The sequence below is a fragment of the Lycorma delicatula genome, chromosome 11, assembly GCF_047948215.1.
Source record: "Lycorma delicatula isolate Av1 chromosome 11, ASM4794821v1, whole genome shotgun sequence".
Taxonomy (NCBI): Eukaryota; Metazoa; Arthropoda; class Insecta; order Hemiptera; family Fulgoridae; genus Lycorma; species Lycorma delicatula.
Genome location: NC_134465.1, coordinates 67706897 through 67723812, shown reverse-complemented (window position 1 = coordinate 67723812; position 16916 = coordinate 67706897). Strand labels below are relative to the sequence as shown.

The 16916-nt window shown below is 29.7% G+C and overlaps 1 protein-coding gene across 1 annotated transcript in view; it reads right to left on the bottom strand.

Moving 5' to 3' along the window:
• Positions 1-16916, bottom strand: part of Tmem131 (Transmembrane protein 131) — a 125486-nt gene that overhangs the window by 12435 nt on the left and 96135 nt on the right. The window contains exons 21-24 of the mRNA XM_075379066.1: positions 9888-10379; positions 8776-9073; positions 2785-3033; positions 897-1045 (exon numbers count right to left, since the gene is read on the bottom strand). Coding sequence (XP_075235181.1) covers positions 897-1045; positions 2785-3033; positions 8776-9073; positions 9888-10379 — 1188 coding nt within the window. The remainder of the gene's footprint in view (positions 1-896; positions 1046-2784; positions 3034-8775; positions 9074-9887; positions 10380-16916) is intronic.

Genomic DNA, 16916 nt, shown 5'->3' with positions numbered 1-16916 from the left:
AGCAACTTTATGACAAAGAGATAGCTTCAGGAGTACTCAGACTGGACAAAATGGATCCTACTCTGTAAATAAAAACTACCACTAGTAATTTGTTCCTCTGGGTTCAAATTTATGGTAAGTAAATGCTTTATCGCACAGAAATACACAAGCATTCTTTGACTTCTGAAGACAATTTTTCCTATCGTTTAGTAATCATGGTGATTTTCTAATAATTATAACAAAAAATGAACAAACTTTCATCCTCCATCACAAACAGATTTAAGAATTCTTTATCTTTATATCCATTTTAAAGGATTTCTCTTGCACACTGCACATCATGTCACTGATCATTTAACAAGAAATATGGCACAAACCAGGAAGTAATAACGTTCTTCCCAAAATTTTCCAATACAATTGTATCTCTTTGTAAACATAAAATCCGTTTCTGATAAAACTCAAAACTGCACAACGATCTTCAATCTATTCTTACTTTTAAACTACACTTAAGTTCTGAATTTCCATGCAGAAGATAAACATGTATCCAGATACTTGCCTCACCAACTGAACAGTTTAAGGTTCGCTTTTTCCTAAATTTAAAAGAGAATTTTATAGTGCTAACATGACAATGATTTCCTACTGTCTGTACAAGATAACTTTCCCATTATGCTTGGTATTTGGCCAGCCAATATGTGTTGTCTGACAGAAGATTTACCAAATATTAGAGGTGTGTTTATGTTTGGTTGGGATAAAAATCTGTATCATAATTAAATTGTTTCAATTTTTTTCATAATACATTAATTCACCACAGAAGATTGTGAAGTTTGTACTTGTGAATACGAAAATGGAATTTTCTTAATATGTTAATTAAAAGTTTAAATTTTATACAAAAAGAAAAGGTCACTGATATACTAACTAACCTGAGATACAGTTGAATTATTCTTCTGATCGATGCCGAATAAACTTGTGCTCGTGTTTAAGGATGAAGCTGCTGATGCTGATGGTGACCCTTGCTGTTGATCTAACCATATTAAATCTGCTCTTCTTAATTTCTTTGAACCGATTGGACCTGTTCAATACGAGAAAAAAAATTAGACTGCAAAACATACCTTTAAAAATCCTAGAAAGTAGATAAACTTTCTTGATGAAGAAGAATATTTACTGTGATTATATTATATTAAATATACATTTTTATATTTACTGAATAGCTGAAGACTGAATGAAACTGTGACAGGGATGTGCACTTTTGGCAACTCTGTATGCTACTGTATGTTAAACAAAGAACTTTACAACTAGTAGTAATATAATTTGTTAACTAATACATGCATACATACATCCTTAGTGTTAACAATCTACGTATGATTCATTCTGAACAATAATTCTCCAGTCCTTTCAGTTTCATTTTCCACTCTTTGAATAATCCAGCTATTCTTTGATCTTTTCATCTTAACCTTAATAATGGTAATTATTAAAACTGTGACAAGTTACTGTGGCCATAAAATAAAGTCGCAGCTGTGATTTTCCTTGAAAACGCTTGATTTATTATTTTACTTTGCATATTCATGTTTACTGTGGAAGATGAATATTAAACAATATTCCTGTTTCTGTGTAATGTTACATGTTCCGATTTCCCTGTTAGGACAGACATGAATGTTTTAATTAAAAGAAATCTCTTTCATATGTCTCTGAAATTTCAAAACTTAGCATGGTATCGCAGTAGATCTTCTAGTGTGTAGTGATACGCACTCACTAAATTTTTATTTTGTGTTAAGCAATGAAATATATTAAACACAATAATACTACATCAGATTTTGCCAAAAGCTCAGCGATACCTGATAAAATTAAGTTGGCTTTCAAAAGCAGTGCTATGGGGTTGTACAAATTAAAGAACGGTAAATTTACTTATCCATTGGTACAGCCAATAAACCAAATATTGGATATCATTCATAAAGTGTGCAGTTTGATCTTGGAAAACTACCAGAACTATTAATAAACAGTATTATTAAAAGGTTCTTTATGGACTTTGAGATGCAATTCAGTGCATAAGACTAGAAAAATATTGGAATCACACAATTAGCAGTTGCATCATAATAACAATCCTGACATCACAACAATAACAATGACATCACAATGGGCAGTCTTCATGTTTCATCCGGGATTTCGTAGTCAAACGGAATTCCCCGGACTCAACAGGTTGCTTATGATTTTTAGTTGCTCTTGGAGCTACAGATGCCAAAAAAAGATTTAAGAGCTCAACAAAGGACATTAAGAAGAACATGCAAGTACAGCTGACAGCCATATTAAAAGGACGTTTTAGAGATATTTTCAGCAATAGAAGAACTGTTAGTTTTGTGGAGTCACATGGGAACTATTTTGAAGGATATTAGAATTGGAAGCTGACAAGTAAGATTTGTTTTTCCTCCTCTATGATCAGATACTTTATAAACAGACCTAGTATACTGCTTCAAATTAGAGGTAAACTAAATAATCAATAATTTTCTTTAATTTATCTTTACTGAAAAAAGAATCCCAATTTTTATAATTAAAATAATATGTACAAAATGTTTACACTAATTAATAAAAATAAATACAACACTGTTAACAGAGCTCTCTAATTAGTTGCCAAAAAATTTATGTACACAGATCATATTATGTGTAAACCGACATTTTATGAATAACAAAAATGCATTTATTTCATAAAACTGAAATCACAATAATATCAACTATACATAGAATAACACACACACACACACACACACACACACATATATAAACATAAAATTAAATTAATACAAAATACAAACTGACCAAGACCAGCAGAAGCGGTAGTCACATTTGCAATATCGGATGATGTAGATGATGATAACGATGAAGATGACAGAGAAGAAGACACAGAAGGACATGATGAACTTGAAGAACATGAAGATGATGAAGAGGAAGATGATGATGATGGAAGTCTTACAACAGAAACCGGTCCATTACTAGTTCTTGCAACAACATCGCTGAAAGAAGCTCTAGCTGTGCTGATCGGAGGAGGGCTTACAGTGGTCATTATTTCTAATTAAAACAAAAATTGATTTTATTTTCTTGTTTGTTGGCAATTTTGAAATTATTATGTAACACATATTAAACAATTTTATGTAAATGAACAAAATTTTTTACATTAAAAAAAAATAAATTCAAAAAATAAATAAGTAAAAACAATCTTAAACAGGCAAAACATTTCAGGCATTCAAAAGTAGCAACATTTTTCTAAATGCCAGTTACACCACAATTGTTAAAAAAAGAAAAAAACTGATGTAAACAAATAAAAAAACAGTTTACATTAAATAATTCATTTAATTCTGCTTAATATTTTTACAGGCAGTACTTAAATTTGTTAAAATACTTGTGTCCTTCATTGGATGTTGCAATCAACATTGCATAACATAAATAAATTTTTTATATCAGAACATTAATGTGACAAATTAATGACCAAATATTAATCCGAATTTTGTTTTTAGCATTTATTAATTAGTTCAGAATAAAAATTTAAAAAAATAATTTTTCTAGCCACTCTGAAGTTCAGAATATCTTTTCCTATGTGTGGTGAACTTGTGGCTCCCTTTTTAAAGTTTGATGACCTTTTACAAAGTAAATGCGCATACACTCTTCTACTCTGTTATCGTACTGTAATTAATTCCTCCCAGTGCTTCCTTCATAGGCCCAAACAAAAAGAAACTGCAGGAGGAGAAATCTGGACTGTACAGGAAAGATTTTCTAAAGTTTCCCATTAAATTTCATCCAGTTTATCCTGAATAAATAGCTGTATAAGGCTGAGCATTGTAGTGAAGGAGAATCCCATATTTCATTTGCTGACTGTGCTTTTTTTCATGTAAGCACTTTTCATTTTTTCCAAGAGCTGGCAGTAGTATGCAGCACGGCAGTGAGGACTTTTCCAGGTATGGATATGTTTTCTCCTTTACAGGGCAAGACTCTCCACTCACAAAAAAAAAAAAAATCATGAAATTTTTACAGATTAAAGGTGTTATTACAATAAGTGTGATTATGAAAAATTAACACAAGACCTTGTTTTAATCTGTGTAAGTAAACTAATGGTAGTGCAACAAGAAGTCATATTGAGATTATACACATAGGGGATTTGGTGGAACAGTTTGAATTATCACTAACATTCTTATTTTCTTTAAAAATTCTTAGTTAAGAAGTAGACCATAACAAAATTTTGAATGTAACAGTGGGCATGTCTCCAAATATAGAAATGGTTTGGAAGAATTACATACACAGCCTGTGTGCTAATTATATTATTAATAATAATCCAATGGTGACTGGTGAATTCAGCAAAAGTTTTTATGCAAATAGATGAGTTATGCTTTTTGTGAAGAAAATTTCAAGTTGTCCAAAGTTAGGAGTATTTATTGTAAGGAGAAACAGTCTTTTCTTTTTCCTGAACTGGACAGGACCATTAAAACACTTGTCATTATTCAAGCTACCATTTCATTTGAGAAAAGCAATTATATTTAATTTGTGTACAACGGATTCCTAAATTTGCCTAGAATGAAACTCAGGCATTACACTATTAATCTTAGTCAGGATTTTCAAAAACCCAGTTTGGGTACCCACATACAAAAACAATGTCACTATTTCTATCTTATATGTTGTAATAAATGTAAAGGTAGAAGCCATAGATTACTTGTTCAGTTTTTGTGGATTTGTGATAACTGCTGTAGAGATTTGATTCAATTAATTTGGATGGACATATATACAGTCTAGCTGCTGGAATACCACAAAATGTACAACTTTGTGGATACATTAGACTAAGTTAAAACAGGGGTAATTCATGGAAAATCTTAAAAATGCATTCTATCTGTAATTTATATTAAATGTAATATTTACACTACATCTAATAGCAGTTAAGAATTAAACAAAATTCATCCATGTTTTGTGTAAAAATGAGGACTAGTCAGGATAGGTTGTTTTATCATGACAGCAGTTGTTCTTTGTATACTTATCTGCAAAAAACGTGTTTTCTATGTTTGTTTATGCTTGGAAAAAATTTTCAATTTTTCACTTTACTAAAGTTTTTCTAGTATTTTTTAATTTTTTTAAATGCAAGGTTGATTGTTATATTTTACTTTGATTTGTCAAAATACTTATAAAAGATATATAGCAATAAATGAAGTAGAGATTTATTAAAAAAAAGATTTCTTTGATATATTGTATGTACTAGCATCCCCACTGTGTGGCTTTACCTGCTCTATATGGTTACTTGTGTTCCTGTTGCTGTCAATTTTTTTATTTTATGTTTTTAGTCAAGTAACCAGAGGCAGATGCAGCCAATTACATTGCACATGCAGTAATAATGGCAGTGGCTTTGTTGGATGAGTTGCTCCACTGTACACTGTTGCACCCCTTAAAATTAAAAAAACAAAAATGGTTTTTAGATATCTAACTGAAGAGTATTTGCAAGCCCAAATATACTCTGAATATTTCATTTAGTATAGTCAGAAATAGGGAAAATTTGTAATCATTGTTCCAAGATTAGAAATTGATTTTTAGATATTTGCATACAAATTACACACACCAAAAATCAAGTTGATGTCTTCATTTGTTACCGATAAATTAAAAAATAGTTGGATTTCAACAAAAAAATAAAATATCCATTTTAATCCTTTAAAACTTGAATTTAGAAAATCATAAAAATTGGATTTTATATATTAACATGAAGATAACACACATTAAAAATCAAGCTGATACCTGCATTTGTTATGAAACTACAGAAAGTAGTATATTGTTACTCCATTTAAACTATTTAAACCCAGAAATTAAAAAAAAAAAAAAAACCTTTCTCAGTGCACTCCAGAAGTACACTGTAACTAACTTTTAGTATGTCCATCAGGTTAATAAACTTTTTAAAACTAATAATAAATGTAATTAATAATTTATAACAGCTTCAACATCAGTTTTATCCATTTTACAAATAATCTCAAAACTTGTTTGCTTTATTCAAACATCACAAACAAGCAGTTTGTTTATAGTTCTTAGTACACTATAAGAGGAACTTGTGTACAAATTTTATTTTCAGTTCAGTTTTATCTTCAGTAGTTTTTGCTGGGCGTTGATTATGAATGACTTATATATTAAATAAAAATAAAAGTAAAATTCAGCTATCCACCACAGTACAGAATCCAATAATGTTTCTTACCTAATCTCATTACTTCTTATTTGTAATCAAGAGCGCTTTTGAGGGTTCCCCTCATCATTTGTTGAACATAAAATTAAAAAACTTCAAATTACACGTTAAAAAATATGTCAAGAAATTAAAATAAAAGTTAAACATTCTTAATAAAATAACTTTTTTTAAAAACTTTTAAATCTCTTAAATATGCTTGCGGCTAGGCACCACATACAGTACTGTACAAATATTTTATGAAATTTACTTATAATTTACAAAAGTGCTGCAGCAGTTTTGATAAGAAAATCATTATCAAACTCTGTTTGCGAAAATCAAGCTGAATTTTTTTATCATTATTATCATATTTTTTTTTATAATTCAATTATTTTTAAATTTGTTTCCAAATCAGTAATGGTATGTTTGTTTACTATTATTAAATGGTCAGCAACATTAGAAAATCCTAAATTATTGTTTTTATAATGTCTAAAATGTTCTGCAAAGCTTGCCCTAATGATCTATTTGTTTTCCCAATATAAATTTTACTACAATCATTACATGTTATTTTACAAACCCCACATGAATTATTAGAATCATATTTTCATTATGGAATTTTAAATGTTTTATTATATGGCTGTGGCTTATACTTTTTTTTGGTTTGTATTTTTCATCATTATAAACATTAATAAAATTTTCAATAATATTATTAGTATTGAATTACTTTATGTAGATATTGTCGCTGTCACGTGTATTATTTCTACGTTTCAATATTGTTATATTACTAAATTTTAATTTTTGTTTTTTATAAATATTATCAATTAATGAGATACTATAATTTACATTTTTATGAGATACATTTTTTACTGCAATACTTTTTATATTTATTTAATGTATCCAATTTAACCCTGTTATTATGTGTGAAATGTATCACTCTATTCAATACATTTGCAAGTATATTAATTTTGTGTGACCAAGAATGATCTGATCTCCAAATAATAGTTATTTTACTTGCAGTTGGTTTCCAACATAGGGAAGTTATAATGTTGTTATTTTTATTAATTTCCATGTTAACATCTCAAACACTTATTTTTCTGCATTTATCTGTTTCAAACGTAGATTTTAAACTATCATGATATGAATTAAGTTTTAAGATGCTCATTATTTATAAGGATATGTTGATGACATTTTGGTAAGCTTTGAACGTGTTATAAAGTTATAAATGATGAGCATCTTATAATTTTTCACGATATTTGTCAAGAATGATCTTTTAAATGGCATGTAGCAAAGTTTCAGATGTGAACGTTTAACTGCTTGTTTGTGATGTTTGAATAAAGCATAAAAGTTTTGAGATTATTTGTAAAACGGATAAAACTGAAGTTGAAGCTGTTATAAATTATTAATTACATTTATTATTAATTTTAAAGGGTTTAACCTAATGGACATACAAAAAGTCTGATTCACTTTAAGGATGTTCCTTCAATTTTGATGGTAAAAAATTGGATGACTGAATTTAAATGTGGTCCTATCTCCTCCATTAAAGATGATGAATGCTTGGGACCCCCAAAAAACTGCTACAACTGGTGAAATCATCACAAAAATCAAAAATGCTGAATTAAATAATATTCACTGTTGGAATACAAGCTTGCTAACATTGGAAACATCTTGATAGATCGTGTTCAACAAATTAAAAAAAATCAATGATATTCTTGATAGATCATGTTCTATATTTTGCATGATTTTTTGGGTATGAAAAGGCTTTCTGTGAGATAAGCTGTGTTTGTTAATAGTTGAACAAAAATATATTTGTCTGAATGCTTCTCAAGGGTGTTTAGGTTTATTTAAACGTCATTCAACTGAGACTTTTTGACATTTTAACAGTAGATGAAAGATGGATTCACAATTTCATGCCAGAGATCAAACAGTGAATGGAAGCAGGTAAAAGTGTGCCAAAGAAAGCAAAAACAGTTCAATCAGAAGGAAAACTCGTGACAATAGTTTTTGGAATTCTTGTGGTGTAGTGCTCATCATAGAGTACCACAAAAAAGGAAGACTATCAACGTGGAATATTATTCTTCATTTCTAGACCAAATCAAGGGTGTTGCTGTTCAGGCTATATGTCTACAAAAAGAAAGTGCTCTTTCACTGCAATAATGCACATGCACACATATCTTGGGTAGTTGCTGCAAAATTCTATGACCTATGCTTCGAAGTGCTTTCATATGTGCTGTATTCACCAGATCTGGTTCCCAGCGATTAATTAATCATCAAAATCTGAAGAAATGACTCACTGGAAGAAGATGCATTTCATTAAAATGATGAGGTTATAGCTGAGACAAACATCTATTTTGTAAAATTGGAAAAACCACATTATACTGAGAATATTAGTAAGTTTAAAAGTTGGTCTAAATGTATTGAATTGTAATGCGACTAAAATTTCTAGAAAATCTTGTGTTTTCTTTATCAGGCTGAAAACTTTCTAAACAGCTCTCGTACATTATGTTTTTTTTCTAGCTGTTAGTTATACAGTAACACAATTAAAGTCAATTTTAAAAATTTGTACAATTGTGATGACTTTTTCTTATGAGAGGTATATAAAAAAAAAAACATTAAAAAAGATTAATATCAAATACCTTTTGGATGAGGTAATGTGATTGATGAACCAGAATTAATTGTTAACAGTGTGTTTGCTTTATCACTGACAGGTCTACGTTTAATTGGCGTCATCTTATCTTTATTACGACCACTATTGGCAACATTACTTCCTCCAACTAAACCTGAAGAACTTTTTGGGTTATTATTATTATTACCACTTGCGGCATTATTTAATCTTGTGCTATTATTTTCTTGTCTATTCAAACTACTATTACCAACAACGTTGTTAAGCTGTTGTTTATTAATGTGATGATTATTAGATGTATTCAATGATACCTGAAAATGAAAAAAAATAGTTTAGAGAATCCAAAACAAAATAAAATGTATTCCATTACAACTTAATAATTAAAAATCTGACATTAATTCAAGGTCATGTATAAATGAAAGGGTATCCAAAAAATAACAGGAATTGCTAAAAAAAATTTACTTGTTGAAACTTTGATCTACTTCAAAGAACTCTATGTGACTGAATGCTTGTATCCTTACTACTGTTAATACTTTTAGAATTCCTGAAGAGAAACAATGCCCGATGCATGCAGTGATTTATCTTTGAATTCCTTTATTGTACAAAAATGCTTTTCATACAGTTCTTTTTTCATAGTCGAGAACCAAGAAAAGGTTGCATGAAAAAGAATAAGATGTTGCTGATTGTGAAATAAAAAAATTATGACAAAAGAACTTTAATTTTTTTCTAACAACCTTTTTTTGCACAGAGCTTCTTGTACAAATAAATAATAAAAGTCTCATCGAAAGAAAGGTGGCAACCACTGGTTCGCATGTTACGTTAAGAAGATACTGTTAATATTTCAACCACATAATTTGTTATAACTAGTTCATTCTTAAAATTTCATTAAAACTGGTTACATTGTTCATGTTTAATCTTATACAAACAGTAGAGCTGATTGCTCAATAAGAAGTTATCTCAAATTTCAATAAAAACATAAGTAAAAGGATCATTCACATCAGTTCAATGGTTCTTGAATTTTAAATGAATATCAGTACAAATGAACATACAATCATTCACAAGGACATTCTGATTTAAATTTAAAGATAGTAATAACAATTCAGTAGGAAAATTTTTTTTAATTACCTGTGATGTATTATTGTGCTCATTTGAACTGTTTTTATTCGCCTTAATATTATTTCCATTATTATTTCTTCTAATATTACGATTACCATTGTGTAGCTTTTTGTTATTATTATTTGAAGAATATGTTCCACCTGCTGAAGATGTTGTCGACAGAGAAGACAAAGATGATGACGATGAGGATGATAAAACTAACGGTATATGAGATGAAGATGGCTGTGATGTGGCAGTTGCTGTAGTCAGTGATGTGCTCATTATTGTCGATGAATTTTGTTCGGTAATAGAGTCGTCTTCATCGCCTTCTAATGATGATACGCTACCACCAGCTGTTCTGTAATTATTTTTATCAGTCTTTTTTACTTCATAATTTGTTTTATTATTATTATTACTATTCCCACCACGACACTGTCTGTTGCCATTATATTTTGCATTATTATTATTATTATTCTGTTGTGTATTCCCTACTTCGATATCATTTTGTTTCATATTGTCATCCTGAAAAAAAAGCATTCAATTATGAAATACATTGAAGAATTAAAGCTAATACAGGCAAGGAAAATGAAGTATGTTAAGAAAACAAATAAGAGATGCGAGATATAAAGATACAAAAAGAATGTAAAACACGGCTTATGCACATAACTTAACATATTTATCATCTTATTTAAATATAATATTTTTTCATTTATTTAATCAATGATTCTAACTAAACTGTGGCTGCATACCAAGTTTAATTTGTGTGGGTGTGGCAGTATTAGCGGCGATGGTCAGCACTAACAAAACTAATATAATTTCCTAACTTATATACAACAAATTTCACTTGCATTGTTGGCAAACTTAATCTACCTGCAAGATTTAACGCAACAGGTACCGAGTCAATCAGTGATCGATTGACTCATTTATCAAATGAAGGTTGAAAGATTTATACAGCAGATGGTATTATTAAGCCTTATTAACTCAACATTCTTACTTTTAAAACAGAAAAAAAGAATTTATTTCTTCTGAACATAAAACAGTACTAGTGCTATTAAAAATTAGCTCAAATCTTACGTAGATACACTGAATTTAAAGTTGTACTCAAATTATAAATGAGACATTAATTTTTTTTTAAAAAGCTTTCAAGTGAAACTGGCAAAATTATGTAACTGTGGCTACTGAAAGCTTTGCCCTTGATGGACTACTTTTTAACAGGGAACTTAAATGGAACTTGAAGTATGTAAGCAAGCAAGTAAATAATTAAATAAAATTAAACTATTCTACTCTGGTAAAAATTTGAGATACGAAACCCATGTGATCCTCCGCATCACTTTGACCAATTGTAACCAAAATTAAATGACATCAGTAACCTGTAATCCAGAAGTCATTGTATAAAATTGTATAAATGTCAGTTAATCCAGACTGAATATTTAAAACTAAATACTGATAACTGATGAAAAAAATTGAAATGATCACAAACTTCTGAATGAAATTGCCCAAATACGTAATCCAAGTGGCATAATAATATAATGGAGTCATTTAATTAGTACAAAATGAGTCAAAAAAAAAAAAAAAAATTCTTTCTGATACCTTTAAGAGGGGGTTTATGAATACGATCAAACTCAATCAGTAAGTATCTTGGCTATCTTAGGGGCATTAAATTACATTAAAAAAATTTACTTACTCTTTGAGTAAAATTTTTAGATAGAGGACCTATATAAGGTTCATATCTTAATGAATAATGGCAAAATTAAACGGCACTGATGCTTCATATACAGAAATCATCATGCCATATTTCATCCAAATTAGTTCATCAGTCCGGACATTAAGCAAAAACACAAGTCATCATACAAGGCCGAGTGAAAAATTATCTACACTTTCACCATAACACCTTCAAAGTTGTCATAGTGCCCTTCTGCGCATGTGTATGAAATATGATTTTGATTATGTCACTTGCTTGCTTCGGCTATTACAGTGTAAACATGTCCGCTCTGCTAACTGTTTATACCAATTAGAACAAGTAGTGAACCGATTTTTCTGGTCAGAGTGTGAAAGGGGCTGAAATTCTTCCTACAGTGCATTATTACATAAAATTTTTTTTGTGGATTGAGAAGTTTAAAAGCGGCTGGATGAGTGTGATACATGATGAGGGAGCAGGATACCCATCAACCTCCACTGTGGACAAAATTCAGTAAGATCAAGAGATGGTTCTGGCAAATAGATGAGTTACCATTAATTAGGTAGCATCTTCTTTGAACATTAGTCATGGTTTTACCCATCATCATTCAAAATGAGCTCAGCTTCTGTAAAGTCTGAGCAAAATGGATACTAAGAGAGCTTACTGCAGAACATAAGCTCAAATGTGTTGATATTTGCCAACGCTTACTTGATCGGTTCAAAAGGAAGGCGACACATTTTTGAGCAGAATAGTCACCGGTGATGAAAGATGGGTTCATCACTATATGACAGAATTGAAACACCAGAGTATGGAGTGGAAACACCCAGAATCTCCAATGAAGAAAAATTCAAAACTAAGCCATCAGTGGGAAAGGTGATGTGCTTACCACTTTTTATGAGATGAAAAGGCCTGTACTGGAAAAGGGGACTACAATCAACAGTGTGAATTACAGTGAAATATTGAAAAACAAGCTGAAGCCAGCAATTCTCAACAAACCCTGAGGTCTAATGTTGAAGAAAATGTTGTTACATAACAACACCTGCTCCCCACATGGCTTGCCACATCATTCAAACAATTAAGTTGCACTTTTAGGTATTCGAACACCCTCCCTACAGCCCACATCTATCTCTCTCTGATTTTCATCTGTTTGGGCCACTTGAGGATGCTTTGTAAGGTAATAGATTTTCAGGCAAAGAAATGCAGAAAGTGAAGCAAAAATGGCTTCGTGACCATCTTCTTAGAAGGAATACACAAGCGTGTGGACCACTGTACCAAGTGCATTGACAAGGGAAATAGCTATGTAGAAAAGTTATGTTCACGTTGAACCCCAACCTTTGTGTAGATAAATTATAGAATGAAAAGTGTAGATAATTTTTGATTTGCACATGAATATACATCCTAATGGAATTTTTCAATGCTAAATGCTACAACTGTGTTTTTTGATTAGAGGGGGGTCATGATCTGCAAAAATCCTGACATGCAAAATTTTACCCGATCAGCATACCTTATACAGTATACTGTACAGCTATATATTTAAACAATATAGGTGGAAAAATAAAAATTAATTTAATGATAGAATAAAGAAAATAAAAAAAGATTACAACTTAAATTTTTAATATATCAACTTCATGCCATCCAAAAGTCCTTATGTTCCTCGATAAAATAAAATGTTGGCCTTAACAAAGCGTTTAATTTTAAATCTGCAGGAAGCACATTAATTCATAAGTGACGTGATTATAAAAAATAAACTGAGAATGTACCAATCACATAACGTGGAATTATGCGGCATAAAAAAAATATCCGTGCAGCAATTTTTAAGTCTATATACCTTTACTGAGATTAAATTTGCTGAAATTCTGCCTGAAAAGTTAAAGTTTTGAAAAATATATACAGTAGGGAATGACATTTAAATTTACAAATACTTAAAATAATCAGGAACAAAAACAAATTAATTCAAAATCTTTCATCTGTTTTAATACAAGACTACAAAGTTAATATTAAAAATATTTTGAAAATCAGTAAATTTAAATCTATTCCAAAATATCATAACAATTTTTTATATTTTACAGGATGTTTTGTTGTTGGGTATGATTACAACAGGACTTATTTCATGTTTTCCAGCAATAAAAGCACTAATTTATATAAAAAATACAGTTCGGAAAGAAAGTACAAATAATACTGCAGTAAAAGAGCTTATACAATTGAATAATATGGCAGACACCATTTAATGTTATTAATGGTAAATGCTATCATTTATACAAAGTCCCAATCATGAACACAATTTCTTTTTTTCAATATGGCAGGACACAGAATTAAACCTCCCGATAAAGTTACAAGTGTCATAAAAAAGGGATGTTTGGCTCAGTAATGTGTGTACTGCGTGAAAATGTTTACCATAAAAGCGATTTTAAGAAAATAGGAATAGGTACTTGTGTAGGTGATGTCATAATAATTTGACCTGAACATGAAGACCCAAACATAACCTCAAAAAACAATAATGAAAATTTGGATTCAAACACAAAATTCATCATAACACAAATTAAGAAATATGATTATTAAAAAAATAAGCAAGATTTATTTTGTAGTGTAATTAACAGTTTGATTATATCTTGAAATGATGCAACATTACTAAGAAATGATGAGTATCTGGATTTGCTAAGGACTGAAAATCTACTGTTACAACAACTGAATGAAGAGTTGAAAGACAAAAACAATATGGTGAGAGAAATAATGAGTATCATTAATAGAATAAAGCATTTATCATATGCTTTGATCATGAAAAAAAGAAGCAATACAAAAGGAATTTCTGCAAGGTATTACTGTATAGCCTAAAAATCAAAAGAATAAAGAAAAAGCTTAGAAAAAACTTGTTGAAAAAGTACAAAAGGAGTTCCTTATCCAATGAAAAATGTCTTTGCACATAAAAATGGCAGCATTAATACAAATTATATATATATAAAAGTGACGTTTCTTTTGTGGAGCAGATCCAGTCTTGCAAAATGGGTACAGATTATGAAGTATTGATTAAACAACTTAGCAAACCTAGATTAGAAGGGTCGCAGTAAGAAAAAGTGCAAAAATGTGCATCCACTTTGGTGGCAAACACAATATTATTACTTGTACAAGTGAACAATTGTGCTGCTTTAACTGTACATATGCTAATAAAATAGACACCAATCATCTTTCTACAGATACAGTAAACTGTAAAAATTTAAAACTAAAAATTGAACATTGCATTGATAATACTGACACTGCCCCATCTATCTGGATATTTCAAGATTCATAGCAACATAGGCAGATATATCAAATCTTCATCATCGACGATAGATATTGCAGAAATTTAAAATATGTGATAAATAACAGTATGTTTAAAACTATTCTTAATATTTATGTTAAGTGAAGATTTGAACATTAATTCTATAATGGAACATGAATTTATTCACAATGATATTGATAATTTCAATTGTAATAATATCACTTATGATGGTATTCCTGTAATGCATGTAAACATTCGAGTGTACACAAAAACTTAATTCACTGAAAGTACTGATAGCAGACCTAACCTGACATTAATTTGTACTGAAACATGGCAATTCTCATGTGCCCCTTTTCAACTAAAAGGTACTGCAATAATAGTAAAGTTAATAAAGCTGATGGTGTTTTACTGTATGCCAATGAGAAAAATGAAGCTCCAAATTCATGTTGAAAAATATGGTAACTTGTCGATTATAAGTGCATTAATGAATACTAATGTGCAGGAAGATATTAAAATAAGACATTACGATATTAAAATACGACATTACTAAAAAAGATTTTATTTAAAATATTTTATTATTTATACTTTCAAACAGAAAGTAAACAGTCAATTTTTAGCTGGTGACTTATATATGGATACATTGAAATTGAATAATGAAAGTGAAATCCTTCTGAATATCTTTTCTGATCATGATTATCTTCAGTTGTTTTACAGCTTCACAAGATATAATAATTCTAAAGGTACTTGCACAGATAATTTTTTCTGTAAATCTAAAAGCATGAGGGTTCAATCTCATAAATCAATACACAAACTTATTGACCATGAACCAGTTTTTATCCAAATTGAGGCTAACAAAAGAGAGATTATGCAAAAAAAAACTAACGTCAAACTCAAAAAATTAAATCTCAAACTACTTTTAAGATTGTTTGAACAGAAAAACTGGGTCTTATCACTAATTCATAGCATTGACGAAGTCTTAAATGTTTTTTTTTTTTTTAAACAAATTACATGTGCTATTCCAAAGAGCCAGTTTAGACAAATTGAACTAAATAAAAAGAATTGGATAACATATGGTATTATTAAATTTATTAAAAGGACATGCTTTACAAAACTTGAAAAAAGAGCCCTTAAGTGTTGAACTAAAAAGAAAGTTACTTAGGCGTACAAATTAGATAAAATTATTGATTTAGCTAAGTTGAATTATGGTAGTGAATTTGTAAATATGAAAGGAAAGGATAACAAAAGAATGTAAAATTTAGTTAAGAATAAAATTGGTGCTAAGGCTAAAAGTTACCAGATAATTGATTTTTTGAAGTCTGACTCTTGAATATTTTAGTAAAGTAGATGAGAATCTAGCTAGTAATTTCAGAAATGATATCAACATTGAAGAGTGTACCAAAATCTATTCTTAAAATACTAATGTGTTGTTTTTGAACCCTACAATTTCACATGAAGTCGTGAAAATAATAGATTCTCTTAAAAATAAAGCAGATGAGGTGGATGGTGTACATGCGGCATTATTAAAAAATGTTATTTGTTATCCATAGGCTGACATTTTCAACAAGTGCATTTAAAATGGTTATTGTCTATCTCATTTCAAAAGCATTAGTCAATCAGATTCATAAAACTGGGACAAAAGATAATGTACCTAATTATAGACCAATATCCCTCATATCAATTATTAACTAAGTAGATATCGAGTGAGAAGTTTAGCTTATAATTTACTAAAAAGTTACTTAACTGATATATCTTAAGTTGTTGAAATTAGTAAAACAAAAAGTGATTCTAGAAATATGATTTTGGAGTCCCTCATGGTACAATAATTGGGGTATTAACATTTATTAACAATCTACTGAATTTGTCTACTAAAGGTGTTGTTGTTACTTATGCAGATGATATCACTGCTTTATGCTCTAAAAACAATTGGAAGGATACAAATTTTTCCACGAATAGATTATTATCGATCTCTGTGTGGTTAATAAATAATCAATTAACGCTGAACACTAACAAAACAGTATATATTCCTTTTGTAAATCATTTAGCTATATTCCCAATTTTAAATGGCATCAGAATTATAATAAACCTATAAAAAGGGCTACTTGCACCAAATATCTAGGGTTAACTA